Genomic DNA, 24,901 nt, shown 5'->3' with positions numbered 1-24,901 from the left:
TTACTACTTAACGCTTCTTTTGCATTACTCTTCAGCAATTGAGTCAATTTTCAAGTTTAACATCAATTTTGATTGGGAAAGGCGTTGTGCAGGCCCGTTTGCTATCCGTGATGAATTTTTATTCGTCGCTCATGCCCTGCGTTACCGCAAGGTTTGAGAAGTCAATCCTGTTGTGCGAATACAGCAGATTATACCGTTTTTCTTTTAAAACTGTGCTGTCTCCAATAATATGTAATGTGTAATTGTTTATGTTTTAATTACTTTTCATTTTTCTTTGAAAATTAGTGATTATCTTCAAATTTGGGAAAAAAATTAATATTAATTGTCCAATGTCTCAAATATATACATAATACGCTTATTTTAAAATTATTTTTCATTTTGCTTTGAAAATTAGTGATTATCTTCAAATTTTAGAAAAATTTGTTCCAATTGTTGCCTTCTCTGGCATTTGAGCAGTTTTGATAGATATGTACTGAGGATTTTTAAAACGATTTGAGGAAAGAGGAGGCAGGCGATTAAAGTGAAATGAAACTATTAACGGCTTCGGAAAAATACTTTTCTTTAAAAGAATGTATCACGACACCGCAATTGGCCCTGTCGCACATAATTTAAGGGAAGACACAAGCTCACCATGGACCAGGGATTCGGCAGAAAGAAAACCGAATTCAGGGAGGAGTAGTAAGAGAAGGCAGGATGACGTTATATCAGCCTCCCCCGCGAGCGATCATCAAGCGTGATCCCTTTGAGGGGAAGCACCGTTCATCCTCAGAGGGGGAGGAAACGATGCGGAGAATGGAGATGGGCTGCTCGGGAGAAGTGGAAGAGGGCCGGGCTAGTATTGTTTTTCGGTAAATGCGATGTAGGCAGGGCTGGGCGAAATACAGGCCGAGGAATATTTGAAATACAAAACCGTATCACCACCGCTTCATATGCATTTTAAATACAAGACACAAAGTACCTTTGACTTGGGTGTTTGAAAAAAACTACAAGTTAGCATTTTTAATGCCTATTAAAATACAAGGTACATTTGTATGGGAAACTAAGAGACCTTAAAAAATATAACCTGCCTTGGCACGTTATGGACAGTGGCAAACATGAAAAAAAAAACGATTTTAACGAAAACGAAGTAATCTCTGAAGCGTATTGTTACGGAAGTGTTACCAGAGCTACTTCAAAAGTATTTTACAAATGTATTTTTATTAAAGAATGGGAAACTACCAAATATCTGTATTTGAAGTACAAAATACAAGATACATTCACATGTTGTATTAGAAATACCAAATAAAAATTTCAAATACGTATTTGAAATACTGCCCCGCTTTGAATGTATCTTTATTTATACTAGAGGTGTAGTCTAGAGGTGTTCTAAAATAACTAAAGAAGAGACCAACCAATTGAAACCGCTACGTCAGTGTTATTTTGTGCAGTGGTCAATATATTATGATTAATTATTGTGTAATAATTTATAGGATCAATTATATAATTTAATGAATTAATTATTTAAATTCCCTGACAATGTAACTGTAACCGTCTGCGGTCGGTTTAATATAAAAAATATTTGTGTGGAATGTAACTGTTCTAAGTGCTGAATGTAACTGCAGTGGGTTCATTTTTCCCATTAAATGATATAAATTTCGTCCGATACAGCTCAGATTTCTATGCCCTTACCGTGAGCTTACTCTTCGCAGTTGTCAACCATTCGGTAATCAGCATTTTAATCTTGTGTAACTATATATTCATGTGGCTATTTGGAATGTTTTCTATTGAACGGGTTTGACTTACGCGCGCATGTTTAGTGCGCGGAATGCTGTTGTTTTTATAGATGCGAAACGTTGCGCCTTGCTAGTATCCATGATGATGTCTTGTACATAAATATTATATTCTACAACAAATTCTTTGTTTCTCTACGCTTTTGTTCCAAGTTCATTATAAATTATAATCATTGAACTATTGTAGCTATGATGTTACTTAAAATATTGCTATTGAATTCCATTTTGCTATCAATGTGATTACTGTATTGCAGACGTCTGGTCATAGAGAATTCATCATATTGTATCAATTGTGCATCTGATTTTTTTGAACGCATCTCCGTTTTTAATCCGGCTTAGTCTCTAATAAACTCGGCGCATATTCTTTTTTACTGATATGAGTAGAAAATGATATCCCACCGCGTATTAGCATCACATGCGACTCGAAAAAGTTGCAAACAGCATTGCTCCTACGAATCCCGTGTGCATCGCTGTAAGACATGGAAAAAGTGGCAGCAAGGAACCGATTTCGATGCAGCCGTCAGCGAAGAAAATATGCTTCCACCACAGCATGAAGCATGCGCTCGAGATGAGTAATGATAATCGAGTGCAACTCTTACTAGACCTAATTCAGACACTGATAATGAATGGCGGTTCATTCGGGCGTCAAATCTGCGGAAGAGGTTAACAATTTCAAAATTTTCTCATAAATGACCTACTTCCGAGTTATGGGGACGAGAGAAACTAGTAATCGTTTGAACGAATGGAAGTTGTGTATTGCTGGAGACCGGACTTGGGGAGAGGATATTGCGATTGTGAGATCGAATTCAGCAATGACCGAAGCCCTGAGTAGATGATATGATTTTATAGCCGCGCACAATGGCCGAAATATTGTGTTACCGTATTTAAAGTAATGTATAACCTGCTATTCTGTTCCTCGCCCGTTTTGCCCCTGGAATACTAGAAGGCTTAGTCTGTGTTTAGGTTTTCCAGGGACCCGACCAGCAAAAATTTTCACACACTCATGCCCAGAGTGGTGAGAAACTCACTTGAACCCGCGACCCCAGGATTAGCATGCAATAACTTTACCTTGATGCCACTGGGGCCGATGTTATGAATAGTTTGTTATATTTAACTATTTAAATTGTCATTTAGATGGCTATTTTTGCCATAAATGATATGATCGCATAATATTTTGATGGTCTCATAGTCAGCACACTTTAATTCTCTATTATACCAGTTTATAACTTGTTACGTACATTGTTGTTTGGTGAGTCTTATATTATTGGGACCAGTGGAAGATAAAAGGAGAGCAGAGTGCCCTCTGAAATTTCTGAAATAATTGAAATTATGGTAATATTTAAGGCAGCTCTTTAATAAGTCTCATTTTCACCTTTTTAACAAACTGTGTTTAAAAATAGTTGATTAATATCTAAAAGTCATTTGTCTATGAGTGATTCCTTATCTCTGAAACACTGGAACTGTATTGGAAAGAATGACATACTCAACTTCTCGTATAAAACAAATGTTGTACTTTTCATTTTTTCTCTTTGAAAAGTGTTTATCACTGAAGACTTGACTTAAATATCTTGACTGGTATGAATAATGCTTTATGGCTAAATTTGTCAAAAGATACACTTAAGTTTGCATTCTATTCACTGTCATAAATGTCCGGTTCCACATTGCACTTGACTTCTTTAGGATTAATTAAAGTTGTTGTTTTTTGGGGGGACATTGTTCCTTACTCCTGGCACCTTGATGGTATATGACCTTCTGCAACAACACCACTGAGGCCTGAAGTGCGCAGACAAGTGGCTTTTAGACTTTCATCAATTATTAATACAGTATGAATCTGGTGAAATAAAAACTTTCACTGGGGAGCCAACCTAAAAATTACCAACTTAAATTTTTCCAGAAATCATGAGGGGAGAGGGGCTGGGGCGGCTGCCCCCCCCCTCTTTCCATTGATCTGCCATTGATCTTTGTTGCCTTCTGGATTTTTCAAGTTCGCATTGTCCCCTCCCAGCTCAACTGCATCCCATATGTCTTCTGTATTGGGGCCATCATTGGATATTATTACAAGCTAAAAATTCTCATTCGGGAATATCCCTTGGATTACACATCATAATTCTTGAATAGAGATACTCTTAAATAACCCTTATTAAATACTCATTGTCAGATAAATCTCTGCAAGATTAATTGTACTTGTCGTCGCTATTTTATGCCATTGGGATTGGAAACATTTTTGCATCTTTATCTAAATTCTTAGTTCTGGTGATCACTTTACTTGGAAGGAAATACTGTTTATGGTATTGGCAAGTTGTCTTATGCTAACCCTTGTTTATATGTCTGTGCCCCTATGATATATGCTTACACTTTGCCAGCAACGCTATACTGACAGTGTGGACTTAAAATGATGCTTGCTCATAGCTAATTGCAGGCAGGAGAGATAGGGGGCCTACTCCGCCCCTTTTACATGAAAGAAAGTGTGAATAATTCAAGACAATTGCACAGTAATAGATGACCATGTGACTTACTGGACTTAAATCTACAGCTACTCCTCAAGATTCGGACTGGATGTCTACTTTGGGTTACATTTTTACCTTACCCCGACTCTCTTGGGGAAGCCTTGGGAGTTCCTAAGGTTGTTAGTCGCAAACAGCAAATTTCAAATATTAGTTCTATTTTTGAATGAATATCACTGGTGTTAAATAAGAAAATCATGGTTATTATATCTTAATTATTTTATTCAGCGTAAACTTATGGACTCCAAAAAATTCCAGTAATGCGATGGCTCCATAGTAATCTGTGTTCAAATGTTATCCCTGTCCTTTTCAGTGACCTAAGTTTGTTTTATTTTGATAGTGAACTTTTGTGCATCATAATTATTCAGCCAACTTTACCTCAATCCTTCCTAAAGGTTAACCAGACATACTATTCATGACTCACGGGTTCATGTTTGTGGTTGCAGTAGCTTAGTTGGTAGCACTTTAGGGGTCATGGACTAGAAAAATGAAGCGAGGCCCCCCCTCCAATATCTGATATTATTATTGGGAATTGAAATACATTTTCAATAATATTTGGTGTTAATGCACAAATTTTCAAGCAATTTATTCAAAACCTGTAGAGTTACTGATATGAATGGATTTTTGCCCCATGAAGCCCACCTAACTTTTGGGGCCTTAGGGCACCACATGAGCTGCTCCATTGTTAATACACAGTGGTAACCAGGGTTTTAAGAAGTGGGAATTCTGTCATCAGGTCCCAGAAATCCATCTCGTCTTATAGTAAGCCATGATGAGTGAAGTTCTGTAAGGACTTGGGGTGGAATATAATTGCATCCTAATGCAAAAGTCTGAGCCCAAGTGTTACTTATTCTGTAACCTCTTCCTGGAAAATGGTGTTTCCATGTCCTTTTTCAATTTATTTATAATTATTCATTGAACGTCTATTTTATCCCTGTGCAATTTTATTTGTGTCCTGTCAAAAGGACATCATAAGCATCAAAATTAGTCTGCTTTAATTATATTCTCTTATTTCTTTGATCTATGGACCAAGGTTGGGGAGGATTTCTCCTGTAGTTTTGTTGAGCAAGACTGTCTTCTAACTCATGGGTGTGTGTAATTCTAAAAGGGAACAATATGAGGTCAAAAAGAATCATTAGCTGGTAATCTGTCATTTTGCGAACTATATACTGAAGTATTACAAGGGATCAATAGGCAGATTGTGATGTCTGTCAGTTATTTGTCCTTAATTTTCTATTATTAATTGTAATTTTGTTTTCAGAAATATTTGAAGTTTTCTCTAGGCAATTCTGTGATCTGAAAACATTTTGTTACCTGTTTTTGCAGAGAATGCCTCTGCCAAAGAGAGTGGTTGAGCCGGTGCATGTGGGGAGGGGCACTATTCCAGAGGACTTTCCCCTTCCAAGTGAACTTGAAGCTGTAACTAATGGCACCCTAGCAAACACAGTGAGGCAGTTATCATCGTTAAGCCGGCATGCTGAGGATTTGTTTGGCGAACTGGCCCGGGAAGCTACTAACCTCGCAACCAGAGCTGATACTCTACAGGCACGTTTGGACCGACTAGCTGTGAAGGTTACACAACTTGATAGCAATGTGGAGGAAGGTGGGTTTTTTCAGTTGTCTTTAAAATTTTCTCTTAACCCCAACCCTTCAATTGATATTGTTATCATCAGTTCTTTATACAGAGGATCAAGCCTCTACATCCATTCCTTTATCATAGATGTGATTAAGTTTCTATGTAGCCTTTATTCAGCTCTTCTTGTCATTTATATCTCTTTAAATATCATTATCAGTGCGATGATGTGAATGCTTACTGTTAATATTATCCTGAGAGTTTCTATACCAGGTTGATAGAATTGGCAGGAAAGTATTGATGCATAGTCTTCTCAATTCATAATAACAAGCAATCACATGTCATCGTTGCAGAGGGATAATGAGAACTGGATAAATATATTGTACTACTATTTCTAAAAAAAACCCTCTCTCTCACAAAGATTTCTGTCATAGCATCAGCTCTAATAGAAAAATATTTATAATTTACTTTGAGGCTTAGTCTTGGTGATTTCTTTCTTTTGGCTCCAACTATTTGTCATGAAAGGGAATTACGGGGCAAAGAACACAGAAGATGGCACCTTTGTCCACCTCCTGAAGGACTAGAGAATAGGAGCCATTGTTGTTGGTTCACTCATTGTTTCTGTCTGCCTGAAAGGTTCTTTATCCATGATCTTAACATCATTTTACACAATCCAACATTCATAGCCTGCACTAATTTAACCTTCACCTCAGCTTTCTTCTCCTCCACAAAAGCTTAGTGAACATCTCCCCATCCACTGCGACCTAAATCTTTTGAGCTGTATATTGGTATGAAAATTTTTGGTACCATATGAATTTCTAAATTTAGACCTGAATTTCTGCCCATTATGCTGATGTATGACCAAGTCTTACGAGAGGAGGGTGGGGAAATATTTACCAATGTGCCTTACTGGAATAGAAGGGTGTGGAATACACCCTTTTGCTATTGTTTTTTTTTTCTTCATTATTTTCATTTTTAACTGTCCCTTTTCCACCCTCAACTTTTCACTGTCATTCTATCATATACACTAAGAATGATCTCTTATCAATTTGTATTTTTTTCTCTTCGTTCCTGAAATACCCTTCCCCTCCAGTAACGCTGATCACCTGCTTTATTAAGCGATACTATTCCAGGGCTTCCTAGTCCTCAGTAGTTTGAATGTGGTGCCCTATTTCTCCCTCAATTGGTTGAGCACAATCCCATTTTACTTCCTGAAAAATACCCACAAGTCGTCTTCCACCCTCTGCATGCCCCATACATGTATGATCAAATTAGAGTGTTTGTCCTGTAGTGTAGAAGCATAAATTGTGAGCCGGCATTTGATCACCTGACCAATACATGCCCAATGAGGAGTGAAGGTGTTTCAAATTATTAATTGCTAATCAATATATAGCTGTGATTAAAACTTACTCAGATCTGAGAGCAGTGCAACTCATTAAACTTAGGAAATAGCTTTGAAGGTGATCACATCGAGTTCAACTTTGTTGAAATCCATTATTACAAGGAATAAAACTGCATTTACAATTCTCGTCTCTCAGTGAACTTGATTGAGGAATCATTTCACCATGTTGAGTGGTTAGGTCAACTTCTGCAATATCTCTTTGATGCTTAAATTCAATTTTTTCATTATTTTTGTAGTACCTCTAAACCATGACAGGTGTTGCCCAATCACCAATCAGTAATGAAAACAAAATTATTGCATGAAATACAGTGAAATTAGACATGTTATCAGGTAGTAGTGCTGTGTATAGTACACCAATTCTGATTTTTAATACCTATTTATAATTGCCATTAAACAACTAAAAACTGACATAATCTATATGTAAATAATTGATTGTATATCTGTGATCAATAATCAGAGTTTCTCCGATCAGCTTGAAGAAATGTATTTTTTCAAGGAGAAGATTCTTGGACTCTTTTCCTTGTTGTAACTGTCCCTCAGGGCCTCCATAGACCTCTGGTATGCTAAGCATCAGGTTCATTGCATTGCATTCACTTTTTGCTTTTTAAAAGTACTTTCACTCAGGGTAGAGGATGAGATTTATTAGTCAGATGGCTGAAATATTAAGGTTTATTATAATTAAAATAGATTTTCTTTTATATTTTCTCCATATCTGTCCAAAACATGTTTTTTACTGAAATGTACTGGCTACTCATTGGTATTGAAGGAACTGACATGATAGAGACATTGCTTCTATCCTTCTCCCTTCTGCTACTGGCTTGGATCTTGCTCTCTCCCAGTGTTTAAGTAAATGGTCACTTTGAAGAAGATTCCCTCCATGCTCTGCTTACCTTATACACCCCAAGTATTCACATATTGCAGTTTTGCATGATATACTCTTTTAAGTACTAAGACCAATCCATATTTCGGCAGTAACGTTGCATTTTGTTTTACTTGAAATTTTTTCTGATTGAATTTTCCTTAATGTGACTTAAATTTTAACTTTGAAATGATTGGTGACTTTGTGGCTAAAATGCTGTGATGGAGGCTGTTCCTTCTTTTGTGGCCTGTGCACAGAAACCCTTTTTCGACCTTGGAAAATCCATTTTTGTTAGCGGCTTACTCAGGGGTTAGATGAAAGTTCTTCTTCTCCCCCTCTCCCTCTTCATTCACCTCCTAGAACTTGCTCGTTTTGCTGGTTTTTGCTACCAAGCTTACTGCTCTAGCTGTTTCCAGTTCCAGTAATGTGGTTGGCCCTTGCAAAATTCCTTTCACTTCCTTGACTCATCTGAGGGCAGCTATCTTTTCCGAATGGTGTAGGCATCGCTGTTGACAATGTGACCTTACCCTTCCTCTCTTCAGAACTGACCATTGGGAGGGAGTTGTCTTCCCCACCAAGTTTCCTCCCCCAAATCTACCCTCCCCTGACCTCCTAAGGCAACAGGCTCTAACAATGGGTGTTTAACATTGGAGATAAATCTCTTGTGTCATCAGTATAACAGATCAACTTCAGCACCTAATTTGTTACATATATTGTTCTTTTAGAAATGGCAATAATAATACAAGTATTAGTCTTAGTTCTCTACCAATTTTTGCCATTCATCTCTTGCAAAAAAACTCCCTCCCATGCATAGTACTTCTTTACTCAAATACTGTTATATGGTTGCCTACCTTGTTAGTCACACTATTAGCTGCTAAGAGTTTCTTTGCATTGGAGTTAACTGTCACTGCTGTCCACAGAAAAATCTCAGAGAAGCTTAATAATAAAAAAATAGGTATTATCTTCTGCAAATCACTGAATAATGAAGATAAAGTGCTGAGATTCATGAATATATTCTCATTATGAAATCAGGTGTTTGAACCTGGGTAATGAAAGTTTTTCTGCAAAATATTGTTGATATATTGTGGAAAGTATTTCAAGTGCTTATAATGCTTAATCCAATGGGTGACATTGTAATGACTAGTATTCACTTCCTGCTTAGAATAGGCTATGTCTTTATTAGTTTTCTCCACCAATTTATTGGTGCTTGTGTATGTAATTCTTTGCTTTAAGATCTACCCTCATATTTTATTGTTGCAGACAATCTTGGTTTTGGCCTATCTTCACAAGGTAATTAGCTCTTAATGTTGAAGATAAATGTCAATTTTGTAATCGTTAGGAATTTACTCTTAATGGAAGCAAATATTAAAATATATTTTCCTATTTTGCTGCTGGGGTATCCACATTTGTGTACCTAGCTGATGTTTAACCATTTATTTTGCAGTGTCTTTGCAAGATATACATATGCGTAAGGCCTTCAAGAGCTCAGTGGTGTTTGATCAGCAAGTAGTTTCAAGGGATACAATGCCTACAGCAATGCTGGAAACATATCGCCTTTGTGATAAGCCTCCTCCACTGGATAAGCTGAACCCATACAGGTTAGTCATTGGTATAATGCCATGTCTTTTTGATTGTATTCACTTTAGGGAATGAACTCAGTCCTGCCCAGAGTATGTGGATGTTAATACTTTTAATGAATTGATACAAGGTAAAGGATCTTAAATCAACATCCATAGCTTCATACAAAACAATGGATTTTATATTAATCGAAAAAAAATTGGTAATACTTTTATCGCTCTTAGTCAGTTTTGCAAGCATCAGAGCAAATTTCTATACCTTCGTGTACTGATCTGAATTTAAGCGTGCATCTAAACTGTTCTTTGACTACAGCATGGAATACAGTTTGATTCCTTGATTGAGTGCAGATTGAAACTATATCAATGGCACCTTTCACAATATGAACAAGGAACTAAGAAATTAAAATTAAAAAATTTTGAGGGGCTCATACACTTAAATCTGTTATACCTGCATTGTAGCTTAACATGCTACCCATCTTACCATTGACTGATAACTAGGACTGAGGAGGCATTTTTCCAATTATTTGAATGGGCACCAAAATCCTTGGTATGTGACATGGTTTACCAGTTCATCAACATATATTAAAATGCTCTTTAGATTTTATCCATTTTGCATTTCATGGATATCTGTAATGATTATCGTCATGGGTTCATTGGAAATTGCTGAAAACAATGTTGGATCATGGCGAGGTAATTAATGTTCTGAGGGATATGCAAATTTCAAACATGAGTGGACATAATGAACTGGAACGATAATTTTGGTGAAATATTTATTGTTGAAAGTAGGTAAAGATCGCCATGCACTGCAGAAAAATATTTTTTACAATTATTCTTTTTTGTCAATTGTTTCCTTAACCAGGAGCAAATTGCATGAAGGCAGCTCACATCCAATTTAAGATACATATATGTAGATGTATGCCATTTATAAATGATTTTTATACAATTGATTGCTTTTGATAAAAAATAATTATTTATTGACTTATAACCAAAATTCATTGATAATTTTCAGTGAAGTAAAATGATGGGAATAAAAATTAAATTTGTAACTTCCATCAATTAATAATATTATTATCTGCCTCAGGTTGGTAAACATGCCTTATATCGGCGGTTTAAAATTTTTTTGTGACATAAATTGCTTTAGTAAAAAGATGATAATGTTTCGTCCAAGAATGTGTAGATATTACGTTAAGCTTTGTATAAATACAGTGCTATGAGTGCAGCATTCTTGATTCAGGCAGAATTTAGTTTGAAGTTATATTTATTTAGAATAAATTTAGTTATGGCTGTTTATGCATTCTTCTGTGGAATTCTTAAACAGCTCTTCCATAATCTTGCATACTTAATTAAGTTTAATTCTGTGCAACTTAATTTTTAATACAAAAAGTGATGGAAAATATTAGTGTGAATGCAGTTCATAATCTGTGAAGGATAATTAATTTTAAAATGTATCATGTGCATCTAAATAGAAAATTTTTGGTGAATGTTATATTCCTTTTAAAATGGCATCGTATCTCTTTTGTGTGATTTCTGGTTGAATTAATACCTGGATAGCAATCCAGCTGCAGAAAAAATTGGTAGAAACAAAAATTATTTATAAGTATAAGTGGTCTATTTTATATTACTTTGGTTGAAAATGCTAATGACTTTGTGCTTTTGTTGATATATCTGCTAATAATCTACCAATGGGCATGTATTTCGAATTCCGTTTAATATTAGAAATATATTTGTGGTTTTAACTCTGATTGAGGAGTTATAAAATCAGGACCCAGCTGTGAGGAATTAAGAATTAGGAAAGGAGTGATACAAGGCTGTGCTTTGTTTCCTGTAATTTTTAACGTTTACACAAAGAAAGCCATTAATGAAATCAAAGAAAAGCATCAGGAGTGAATCTCCATGGAGAAAAATGAACATGCTTCAATTTTCCCGATGACTTAGCTTTCATAGCTGATATAAAAATTTGAAGAAAGATTCCATTAACTAGGTATGAGTTGCGTGGTGGATTAGGGATATGCAAATAGTAATTTTTGATTTTGAGTCGAGTATTGATGATGATGATGTGTTGATGATAATTGTGTCAGAGTTAGGAGATGAATGGAAATTAATGTGTCTTGAACAGTTATAATAGCACAGTTGAAATGAGTTAACCTCTAGTAATTTGTCGATATTTTAATTTTACTGTGTGGTATCCAAACTTCTAGGAAGAGTCCAGAGTAAAGGCATTCACACAATTATAAGAAAGATGAATGATGTTAAAACTTGATACCTTCACCGGCCCTACCCTCCTAAATCAAAGAGGTCGGCACCTTTGGTGTGCCTACAAAGGCTTTGGCACCAGGCTTGTGTCTATCGTGAAGTATATATGAAAAGTGTAATAAAAAAGACGAAGTACTTGAACCAAAGTTTTTTTGCATTTATAAAATTCTACTTTTTCATTAGAGCCTTTATACTATATGCATTGTCGCTGTAAAAAAATCATATTTAAAAATAAGTAAAATGAAGGTGTCAGAAGGTAAAAGAGAACCTCATGCTTTTTTGAAAGGGTTATTTGGAAAGGTTGTTTTAGAGGTATTTTAAATTTCAATGCAGTTTCAAGGAACAAATTTGCTAAATGATAGATAAGAGAACCATAGTACATATATTATTAAATTTTGTGTACTGTGAAATTTTCACTTATCATTTTATTTTTTATCGCGAAACTGCTATTTTTTATTACTGGTATTAAAGAGCCGCAATTGCATCAAAATCCATTTTCAAGCGTGCAATTCCTTAAACTTTCTGGTGGAGGACCCGTAAATCCCACAGTAAGGGGGTTCTCCCCATCATGAGCCCCATCTGAGAGCGCCCGTTCACCCCAGGCCACCCTTGTGCAAAGGATTTAATTCGCTGTTGCATTTATCTCCCTTTAAGGGTGTCATATCAACTTGCTGGATGAAGCCCAGCGGTACAATTTCTTTCTAATTCAGTCCTTTTTAACTTTTTATTATTTTGTTCCTCTACGTAACTTGCATATAGGCTGCATATTTACTTTTTTAATTCTCTTTTATACAGGGAGGATGGAAAGGATGGTTTGAAGTTTTACACTGATCCTAACTACTTCTTTGATTTATGGAGACAAGAAATGCTGAAAGACACAGAAAGAATGATGCATGACAGGGGGAAGAAGGTGAGTTATTTATGTGATTGTTGCTAGCACTTATGTGTATTTTCATTCTCATATTCTCTATGCTTAGTAAAGCTGTGCTTCATTGTTTTTAGACTCATATAGAATTAGTCCATGTTAAAAATATGTATAGAGCAGTTTTTAGTTTTGTACAGTGGAAGCTCAATGTAATGAGTACGACACAGCTTTGAGCTGGAAACGATGAGTTATTGCTGAGGCGCCTTATTTGGAATTTTATTAATTTACTATCAATGGGACCAGGAAGTAGCTAACAGGGTGAAAATCCAACATGTCAAGCTACTTTTAAAAGAAAAGATAGTTTTTCCTTAAAGTAGTTAAAATATATATAATTTTCCACCAAAATGATAGATGGAAGGCTTCAGAGGCATCAGCAATCATTTTGTTCTAAGGGTGCTTGTATTATTTATTGTATGCATGTTTTTATGGGAGTGTAAACGCAATCTATTTTTGTGATTTTCTTCAGGACATGCATATATATATATGGAATGAGGTCTTGCATTCGTAATCATGATTGTAAGCAATCTATACTTGGTGCATAATGGGGTAGTTCACTCAGGCACAGAATTGCAATTCATGAAAAGAATTCAGTAGGTGGATAGGAAAAGTAAAAATATTCACAAAAACAAAAAAATATTCCTTTGTAAGTTAAATGTAAGAAAGCGGTCAATTGAAATTCTGCCATACCAATACAACTATTATTATTATTATTATTATTATTATTATCTGTCTCATGCTCGTTATCAGTATGGTAAACACGTAAGGTAACTTGTTTGATTGAATTCGATGGCCTAAGTCTTCTCCTTTGGATTGTAAATTATCAAGGCAAAGAAAGTTCTCGTGGTCTTAGCAGTAAATAGTATCGCTATGTCAAGTTAAGTAAACATATGACTTTCTTAACATAAATCATAAAATGTTTAGTAACGAAAATAGCTTAAAGTAAGAAAGGAATGTTTTCACACAGGAACTTTGTGAATAAATAATGAAATATGAACTCTTTTAAATACTAAAGCGAAGGATTTATTTTGTAAATAAACTTAGAAAGATATGTCAAACTGCGTAAACAATACTGGCGGTTGTCAAGGTGGTCTTAAGCCTAAAATGCTAAATTTTCAGTATTTTTATGAATGCTTTTTCAAAATTCACCATAAATCACATGTTAAACAAAAATCCTTTGCAAGAATCAGACTTTGTATTTATTTTTCATTTCAATGGTATATGTTTAAGCTATATCTGGCCATTATGACTATTTTAAATTTGTAAAAGAAAAAAGGTCTGCATGGATAATGAATGCTTTAAAGTATACTGGGTCTAGCCGTGGTGATAACTTTTATGGGAGTTACCTGCAATCCTGGTCAAGACAAATGATTTTTTTCTCTATGGATTTTTTGCACAACTTCACATGCATTTCTAATAAGGAACTTTATATGTATTTCTTATGGAAATGAGTCAGGGCTCATTCCTGGGCTTCATGGGCCCTGCAGAATATTATTCTCACCATTTATACCTTCCCTGAACTTCCACAAATACTTTAAAACCAAAATTAGCTAAATCGGTCAAGCCGTTCTTGACTTTTAGCATGACTAATGCACATCAATTCATTTTTATCATATAGATGGCAAAGTGCTATAAGTATTAATTAATTCTGAGGCTAACTTTTATCAAATTGATGCCTACATTTTAGTATTGCAGCGTAAGAATCCTCAATAGGTGGCTGAAATATCAGTCCTTGGTCATAATTTATGTGTTTGCTTATGCATTCCAGGGCTGGTTTAAGTGGTAAGCTAAGTACGCAGCCGTGTAGTGCACCAAGCAGAATAGGGCCTAAGCGCTCAGTCCGATATGTATATAATTGATTTTTAGGCACTAAAAATATCGTATTAAATAGTTAAAAGGAAGCAAATTTGAAGTTCATACTGATACTTAAGTCCGACCCGTATTCCTAAAGTATTTGTATTTGTTTTAAAATGTTTCCAGAGAGAATCCCTACTACATCTCAGGTTATATTTGAGGGGAGGGGGCGGAATATTGTTTGCCTACACTACAAAAATGTATAGAACCAGCTCTGATGCACCTGAATATTAATACCATGATTACTCTGTTCATCATATTGGGGCGTTTTATATAAAAATCTTGGGCAGGAAAAAAGTGGATTGGCTAAACCTAGCAATCCTTCCTGGGGAATTACCGTATACATATTCCTCAAATATGTATTATAGTATAAATTTATTTAATTGTAATTTATTTTTATACCCAGTATTACTTCAAATTTATTTGTTCCATTTTGCGTCTCCGTATTAGTGTGTCTTGGCTCTAGTGAGTACTCATTATTAGGAGCTTCTACTGTCATCCATGTATTTACAAACTGTCTCTCTGGGAAATCTTCTATCTCTTTGTTTTCATTTCAAAATACATACTTCTTTTTAATATGCTGTAAATGTGTTCACGTTGTATTATTTTCATAGAATGAATACTTGTCATTGGAGTAATCACTTTGTATTTTAAAATCTTATTCTTTCGTTTTATACAATCTTTTGGTTGTAGGTTTTCCCTATTTTATTGCTAATGTTTACCTATGGGAATATGAATCTCTCCATGGGGCCTGGCCATGTAATAAAATTTGAGGCATCATACGAGTTGTTTTGGGGTTTTAAAACTTTGATTTCTAATTAAATGGTTATCGAAAGTGCATCAAATAGACTTATGAATCCTTGCTGAAACACTGGACAAGCAAAATGTTTGCATACATTTACAGTTTCATAACAGTCGTTGATAATTATTTAGAGAAAAAATAGGAAAATAATTTTTTTAATGTTTACTGAAGTGAAGTTCTTCCTGAAATTGTATGAGACATACACCTATATCTTTGTGCATGACATCTTGCCTCATTCAAGTAGGTCTCTTAATGTGAAACCTCATAATATGACACTTTGTTTAGCTCTCCATCATTTATCACACTTTTTATGCATGATGTTTCTCTGAAGTCAAATGAGTGGCAATGACTTCAGCATTTTATTTTTCAGTAGATGAGTCTAGACATTCCAGGTCATTCACTTGGGAAAAGTGTGAAGGAGTGCTTTTTATTTCTTTTTCCAAAATGTATTACTCTTTGAGATAAATTTTTGCAGAGAATGTAATTAATTTATTCTATTCTATTCAGTTAAAACTATTAAAATGCATTTCCATAGCTCAGTCTAAAACAATCCAGGATAGAACATGGAAAATATGGTATTAGTGTTTCTTTGTCGTCTGTTAGTTATTTGCCTATAAACTTGAGTGCACATGATTTCTGTGCTGATAGTTGGTATTAACTGAATCATATTTCATTCAGAAAGAAGACAATACTTGTTAGAAAAAAAGCTTTTTCTCTAATAATGATGCGTAAGAGATACCACCCCGCGTGTGTTAATAAATGCTAGTTGCTGCCCTGAAAAAGGAATTCTTAAATGAGAAACCTTCTACAACGTTAAAATTGGTATGGTGAATGGCTCTGCATTGCCCGGAAGCATTGGTTTATTTTTACAGTATCTGTGAAATTATGGAATGAACATTAGGTGAAAGATGCTATACTCATGAGCAATAGTACATATTATGTTGTTATATACAATGATTATATTGGATACTTAGCTCACAAAGCATTGGAATAGAAGTGCATTAATTTAATTAAACAAGAATGTGTACAAAACGAAAAAAGAATAACTACAATGGTGAATCATCCAACACAAATACCCAATAATTTGCTATGAACACTATGAGGATATTGTAGTAGCATGGGATTAAAAAACCCAACACTCTTCTGTAATTCAAGGTCATTGTATTTCATTCAGTCCAATTTTTGAACACAGAAACTGTTTCTGCTTGCTCAAGGCTTTTATTAGAATATCTGCCTTCATGTCAAGTTTTAACATATTGCAAAGTAGTCAATTTTTCATGGATAAATTTTCTTACAAACCATTTATTCATAGATATGTGATTAGTTTTACATTTCATGTCAAAACATTTCTTTATAATGAACTCCATTGCAGAAATATTATCACAAAACAGTTTTTTAGTGGATGGAGAGTATGCCAATTTGTACAAAAATTTCTTGAGGATGAATTACTCTTAACAACCAAGAACCATCACAATGACTCTGACTCAGTCGGTGAATAAGGAATTATCCTCTGTTTTCAACATCTTCATGCCATGGGGCCATTACTTAGCATAAATACAAAATCAGGAGAACTTTTTGAATGAAAAGTATTACAATGACTGTGATCAGCAAAATAACGGCTAAAAAATAACTTTCGACCATTTCGTTATTTATGATCGGAGCACTGCGTGTTTTATATCACAGTTCTTAGCTTTTTTAGTACTTCACAAATATGTTATTTAGATTGAGATATTATGAGAAAGTAAAAAAAAGTTAATAATTCTAGTAGAGGTGCTAGTTGCCTTCGTCGGGGGAGGAAAGGGAGCGGCGAACGGGCCTGCCAGCTACCTGTATCGGTCCCATACAGATTTTTTTCGGTCCTTTCCTCCCCTCCTTTGCTTGTGGCTCAGGTACTTTGCAGGCAGTGCGCAAACTTACGATATACACACTATAGGTGCCTCTTGTCAAGATGGGTCTGATACGTAGGGTCGACTCTGAATGTGTGCCTAGTATGTCTATCCTTTCATTTGGAACGAAGGCATATGCTAGCAAGTGACTTAAGTATAAATATTTTATTACTAGTAGATAACAGTAAGATGTTTAGAATGAACAGAAAAAGAATAAGAGCAGTTGAACATGGATAAGAGCCGAATAAAAAGTGTGTTATTGGGTGCGGTGGACATGCATACAGAGTCTTTTAGTGATGCCGGATTAAATAACTCAACAGATAGCTCAGTATTTACTGTAAAATCAGCAATTTGAGTATTGGACAATGAAAATTATTATAAAACAGTTTTTAATAAGTTTCAAAATAAAACAATAAACCAATTTTTTATGGATGAGCTTACAGAATAATCCAGTGATGGTATGAATCTTGGATATTACTCTTCTATTCTAGTCCTTAAGTGGCTTTATCCATTTTATTTTTTGGCAATAAGTATTAGCACACCCTTTGCCTAGGTTTAATGATATTTTAACTCCTCCTGGGAGTTATGCCTGGCCATTTTTCCAGCATCTTCTGTTCCTTTGTTATCAGGAAACACCATTTTTTCAATCTGTTCTTGTGCCCTGCTCACATACTTTATCCTTGATCTTGCTCCTTCTGGTACTTGTAATTCCAATTCTGACGGTCAGGGCTATATGATTAGTATAGGTGAGCATACTGCCCTATCTGGGGGTCTAATATTCATCCACATAATGCCCTATGAGTAGAGATCCGTGAAAGTGGTTTTATTTTTTGCTAAAATTCATTTTAAAACCATGTAATTTCAGTGTTATAGAAAACTTTGGTGCTGTTATTGTAATGCTACAATTTTTCCACATTTATAGGCGTTTTATTATTTTTTGGTACACGTTTCTTGAATACTTATACTTTTACTCAGCATTTTTCGTAACATTTAACACAATTTCGATCATACAAAATTTCTGATAAAACGAAATGAAGGAAATGGTTCAAGTTATATTGGTTCAAGGTATATGAATGGTTCAAGTATGTAGTCTTGGCGAATACGATTAGCAAATCGCAAAACCCCATTACCTTCAATGTGTTTACTGCGAGAGCCATTCTACAATTTTTGGATTGTGAAGTTTCTCTACACTAAATAAAGCCTTTAAAAATGCTTCAGTTGTGGCAACAGCAAGCTCCCCCTTTGCTTTCTTTGACTGAGTGACTGTGTTTTCAAATGATAGCTATCGTTTTGCGGGTCCCCTTTCTTTCGCATGTTTATGTGTATCGCTACTGATGTGCTTTAACAACATTTCACATCTTTCAAATTCAAATATTTTACTGCAAACTTTGCACAGTAATACTCTTGTCTTTCACATAAAATCCTTCTGAGATGAATTCACTTGCACTGGTATGAGCGGTATCACTAGCTTTTGGCATTTTAAAATTCCTTTCCTTCATTCAATATTTGAAGCTGAAACCATGATAAAAAAAACAGTCCAACCGCATAACACAACCACTCGCGATGGTGGTATCAAACTGAGTGCTGAGTAGCTATGGTATAACCATAGTACTGTATAACTTACAAATTGGCCGAAATGTTTTCCCTTTCGATACCCCTCACCCAGGTGTTGAGGGAAGGTAGGACAGCAGCTAGATACAACAAAATCGCTTAGTTTTGATTACAGGTGATGCCAATCGGTCAGGAAAGGCAGTGAAAGACGCACACATAACTAAAAATAATCGGATTCAAAGAAACTTGAAAAATTATTTCCCATTTATCAATCCTGAAACATCTAGAATGAGACCTTTCTCACCTGAGGAATTAGCTATTAGATTTGGCCAATGTCGAATTGATTTTTTTTTGCATTGAAGCTCAGTGGAGAGCCGAATATCCGACGATCCGTCCGCTAATAAGGAGAACCCCCTCTCCTTCTGTCCTTTCTGTTCCTTCCTTCCCTTCCCCCAACTGCTAGTGCTTCGTGCTTTCAAATAACCATATGTGTCTATGGATGTCTTTAAACGAATCAAATCGTGCAGTTGAGGGCACGGTACTGTTGACGGCTGCCGTGGTCACCACGGCGCCCATTTCCATCCGGCGCGGCGGTGCGCCGTCTACAGCATGAAATACAGGCAGTGCTACATTGAGGCCGCTTCTTGACGAAATGACTCTTCACCGGCCGCCATTCACGTCACGACGCCATGAAATTCAGGCCGCATTCAGACGAGACAACTCTCTGCCACGCTGTGGGCCGTGCCGTGAATGGCGGCCTGTTCCCTGCCAGCGGCCATGTTTATGTCAACAGAATTGTTACATTAGACTCACACTCAAGGTTTTCCTTCAACAAGTTATCCAATAATGCTGTCTAATGCGTCGCGGTGAGTCACCAGAATTACTTCTCAGCATTGACGTGTGCCGGGCACGTGAGCTTGTATTTCCGCTCTTCCACGGCTGCATTAAATTTTTCAGCACTTTTTAATTCATTATATCTAATTCTTCCGGTAAGAAAGCGCCTCATTCTAAATATTTCAGGATTGATACATGGGAATCGAAGAGAGAGCCTGTGATAAATTTAACGGCAAATTCTGGCGGAGAAATCACTACAGTGTGCGATATTATGCGGATGCATTATGCGCGAGACTAATCAAGCCAATTGACCTTGGAATCGTAATGAGAATGAGCAAATGAACAATGGCCGCGTTAAACAATTAAGGTTTAGGGTTTAATAGATTATGACTCATTAGATGTGGTTTTTTGCTATTTCACCCAAAATCTCAAAATTGTGAAATTTTGTTTTTATTCACCGATTTGGCGTTATTTCGTGTTATTTCACGATATCACATCTCGTGAATTTCATGGACCTCTACCTATGAGCCACATTCAGGCGGTTTGGCAAAGTAAATTCTTGCTTCACATGTATGTGATCCAAGTATATTTTTTATTACATTTGTAATACATTAATTGGAAAAATGATAAATGGTTAACTATTGGAGGAAGAAGTTATGTAACACATGTGGGTTCATAAGGAGGGGAATCTTGATAAGCAGTACTTAAATGGCAGGATTATGAGTACTTCTCTTTCATTTAAAAGTAATTATGTAATCATGCACTGACATTATGATGTCTATTGCTCCTTCATTTAAGGGGTAAGATCTCCAGTATGATCACTTTCAAGCAGTCAATCTATTTCTTTAAGAAGAAGATAGATGACCCCTCAAAGTTGGTTTTTGTGCATCATTGAGCGTTATTGTTATCTTGACTTTTGATTCAGTATTTGGTGCCTAATGGCCCCAGAAATAGGGAAAACCTACAACCAAGACAATACTTGGGTGAAGACCATCTGAATTTATTGCTTAGTATTTTTTGAGTACACTTATTCTTAGGCATGACAGTTGAAATAAATATATATATTAGCTGTTATCACAACAATTGAGCATGTTTCTGTGGGAACTCTGTTGTATCATAACTCTTATTTCCTTCTCTTGTAGCATTCACAGTTAGGGGACCTGATCCATGAGGCAAGTTGACATAAGAGGAGGTGATGTGTGGGGCTTGTGGGATATTTCTTTTGGTGCTGTTTTGCAATTTCCCATGCTAAAGTTGACATTTAATTTTGAAAACTTTTTTCGTAGCTGCAGTAGAGTAGATGCATGTGCTTAGTTTTACTGTAACATGATAATTTGATTGACTTTGTATTTTTAGGATCCTTTATATTGCTATATTGCTGCTCGGTGTGGAGACCAGGTCATGCATTCTAAGATGCATGCTGTCATCAATTGTCTCATTGACCATTTTTGGTACCTAAGTGTTTCTATCACTTCAGAAATAACCGGATGAGGACTATTTGATTTGTGGGATGCTGAGGTGCAGCTTGAGCATAATTTTGTGTGTAATTTTGGTCTTCAAAATATTGATCTGATATGGCCTAGTGGTGCTCTGTGGTTTCTGCATTTGCTATTTTAAGTAGTTGATATGGAAAGTAGAAGTCTACAACTAACAACATTACACTAAAAGAGGTTTTATAACTCAGTGATATGATATGAGAAATAATTTTTAATTGCTCGAATTATTAATTCAGTAGCTAGTATTATGAGTGCTCCTCAGGCTTAACATTGTCACGTAAGTATATAATGGATAAATACCTAATTCTTTTTGCTGTGAAACTGATATTTTTATGCTAATATGTAATAAAGTATTAACCAAACCAGTATGATGCTAGAAGTATGTTTTTTTAATTTTTTGCTGTGTGCTAGAATGAAAAAGAAGCTTATGAGGCCTATTTTCCTTTGTTGAACTTAAATGGTCTCTATTCAATTTGGTATGCACCCACAGCTTTAGTTGTGATGGTGGCATTGGTTACATTAATATTCGCTGTCGTACCTCAGCTTTTTGAAAGCTGTGGGAAGTAAAGTTGCAGTTGTCATGTTATAAAAAATGTATATCCTTTAATACTTGGTTTCATATTCAACCAGCCCTTATTTGGTAAAGTAGAGCTAGGTGTTTACCTAAATTGTGTTCTTCTGTAATATTAGTGCTAATTTTGAACTTGATATGACATTTTCATTAATAATATGCCAATTTTTTTATGCAAGCAGCCTCATCGACCTAGAACTGAGGGTAGTAGTGGAGGTAGACATAAGAAGCGGGTGAGACAGCCCCACAACACCCGAGAGCGTCAGAGGCAGCTGGCTGTTGGGCATGGGGAATACATAATGCCTCAGCCACAAAATGTTCACTATAGAACCCCTCAGGTAAGAGCTGTTGAACTTAAAGATTAATCCCTTAAACTGATGCCTTATGCTATCAGGAAGTAAAAATGGAATTCATAATTCGTAGTTATGCTTACGTAAAAGTAATATTTGTTGTATTCCACTTGGTATTTATTAAGAAACTCAACTGGTTGCAACCTTTTTACGTCGTTGACAGGAGGTGAGTTTTTTAAATAAATATATTTGGAGTACAACAAAGTTTACTTTTTAATCCGTCAGTTACCATTACACAAAAGTGAACTTGTAAACCATTGACTTCATTGCTAAATATTATTGTAAATTTAACTAAATTTAGTCAATTTTCAGACCATACAGAACAACAATAAATTATATGGTCAATATTTTCAGCAGATTATTGAGAGGAATTAGGTGTTTTTGGGCAGTGAAAAAAGGTGATGGAGAGATGGTTGCTTGCATTCAGTCAAATTGCAAATAAGTCTACAATTGCAAAAAGAATAAGGACATTCATAACTTAATTTACCAATCAATCATTTTAGAATATAGAAATTTCTAATATATATGTGTAATATTATCAGTGAGAATGTCTGTTAATCTGCTGATAATAACATTTTACAATGAGTAATCAAACAATTCTCCAATGTACTTGTCTTGCAATGTACCTTTGGCTACCAGATAGTATTTTTGGAGTAGCTGCAGCAGAGCTGGAGGATTGGTGGTTTTGCATTTACTAGCATCACTGATGGCAGATTTAAAAAATAAAATGTGCTAAAATAAAAGGAGGGGTGGACAGTTCAGAATTTTTAGTTGTGTGTCGGGTCTTAGCAGAAGTTTCAGCACGAATCCTTAAAAATATGAATTTGAAAGCCAAAAAGAGGAAAATCATATGAAAATATGTGTGGGTGGTATACGATAGTGGTAAAATTAGTAAATAAATTTATAAATTAAAAAAAGGGAACTTTAATAACAGTAAAAGTAAATACAAAGTTTCATCCTATGCTGAAGAAAGTCTAAGGGAGCAAATTGTCTCTTTTTATATCAGATATAATTTCTAAAATCATTCTGCCGCTAAATATTCAACTCTTCTGTTACAAAAAGATAGGAGGAACAAATATCTCAGTCTTAAAAGAGCTGTATAGTTACAGTGATATATTGTTAAAGCTAGCATATTATTATCAAATAATATGTGTCCAAATGAGAGTGACCTATGCATTTCTATTCAGGAACAGATTTACTCCCTGTTATGCAGTGTAAAAGATAATAGAACCTTTGAGAGAAGTGACATATTTTCACCGTACATTTTTAGACCAAAATGTAGATAATACATGTGATTATTGGAACTAAAGAAACAAGAGTAATCTTGAGAACAATTTTAGTTTTAACGCAGTAATGCATTATTAAAAATGTATGAGGTAAACAAATTTGTTAGTCCTCTCTTAAAACAACTAGTAGTTGTGGTAATGAAGAGCTCTGATTTTATGTAGATGGTGCACTTGCAGTACTGGAAGAAATTTAATCAGATGTCTTTGTTATTGTAAGCTAATAGAGATTAATGAGAAAGAGTGAAGGGTGTTGTGTTGAGCTATCATCCCATTCTAAATCTTTTTCAATGGTGGTATTGCTAAAATCAGTAAATGTGTAGTTGTTGCTCTGTGAAAGGCCATACTTCAGAATGGCATTTGATTAGGGTATTGAGTTTGTCAGTACCACCTTTTTTCTGCATTTTTTTCAATAGATTTAATAGATAAGGTGTGTTAAACAGTCCTTTTTCTGGTAGTAGAATAAGATGCTTTTCAATTTTGCCTGAAGCTAAAATGTGATAAGTACCCACAATTTCGTACTATGTGCTTGCCCTTCAATTTTGACATTTTTGGCTTAGTAATTTCTCAACTCTTTATCTCTTGTCCATTTTGTATTTTGATGTTCCCAATGTGGTTTCAGTTGTAGCTTAAATTTTAAACATGCGCGATTCCCTAGCATTTGTTGAAAAAAATAATGTTATATTCGATTAAATTAAATAAAAGACTCTTCAAGAATTCTCCGAAGTCCTCAGTCTTGACTCCAGCCAGAGTCATTATTATGAAATACGTTATTAATACCTTCGCTCTTCTTTGAAGTAACGTATGCCAAAATAATGGCTATGTACATAAACAAGCATGTACAAATTCATAATTCCTGTATAATTTTACTGAACTCTAATGCACTGTTTCAATAGATAGCGTACTTTTAATGTTTTCATGTTGTGCCTTTATGCTTTATATGTTCACCAAAATTGTGATTATCTCATCTAACCAATTAACTGCACATGGGCCTATTCTCTCATGAAATCTTAGAGGAGATTTGATTTTTCTCGTTTCCAGTACGTATAGGTACCCAAGTGAAGGCATAGATCTTTTCATTCGAATCTCCAGAAACCTGTTTGTGGCTTCGTAGATTTATTGCTCAGGGAAATATGGAACAACAGATTTGTCTGAAAAAAAAATGGAGTAATTTTTTTATGCATAATGCATTGATAATGAATTAAAACACTGTGTAGCCATTTCTAAGAATTAGGGAAAGCTCTGATTTTTTTTTCTTGTTCCTTCGTCTTTCTTCCTAATACTTCTATGCTGGATGACGAATCTTTCTCAAGACGATCATAATTTATCTGCCACAATTACTGGTGCTGCTGTAACATAAACTATGAATTCTGAATTAATTGTCTGTGTCATATTTGAAGCATTGGAAAAAATTT

General features: G+C 35.2%; 1 protein-coding gene across 5 annotated transcripts in view; it reads left to right on the top strand.

The window, feature by feature from the left end:
* LOC124170479 (wiskott-Aldrich syndrome protein family member 3) overlaps nucleotides 1-24,901 on the top strand; it is a 108,335-nt gene that overhangs the window by 68,709 nt on the left and 14,725 nt on the right. For 4 of the 5 annotated variants that reach the window (XM_046549201.1, XM_046549204.1, XM_046549202.1 and 1 more), the window contains 5 exons: nucleotides 5,600-5,876; nucleotides 9,552-9,705; nucleotides 12,733-12,847; nucleotides 20,929-20,958; nucleotides 22,036-22,191. In XM_046549201.1, coding sequence (XP_046405157.1) covers nucleotides 5,603-5,876; nucleotides 9,552-9,705; nucleotides 12,733-12,847; nucleotides 20,929-20,958; nucleotides 22,036-22,191 — 729 coding nt within the window. In that variant the 5' untranslated portion in view covers nucleotides 5,600-5,602. The remainder of the gene's footprint in view (nucleotides 1-5,599; nucleotides 5,877-9,551; nucleotides 9,706-12,732; nucleotides 12,848-20,928; nucleotides 20,959-22,035; nucleotides 22,192-24,901) is intronic. The other variant, XM_046549206.1, reaches the window with a different exon arrangement.

This window comes from Ischnura elegans, chromosome X, assembly GCF_921293095.1.
Source record: "Ischnura elegans chromosome X, ioIscEleg1.1, whole genome shotgun sequence".
Taxonomy (NCBI): domain Eukaryota; kingdom Metazoa; phylum Arthropoda; class Insecta; order Odonata; family Coenagrionidae; genus Ischnura; species Ischnura elegans.
Note: the sequence above shows the minus strand (reverse complement) of the source record. Positions and strands in the feature narration are given on the sequence as shown.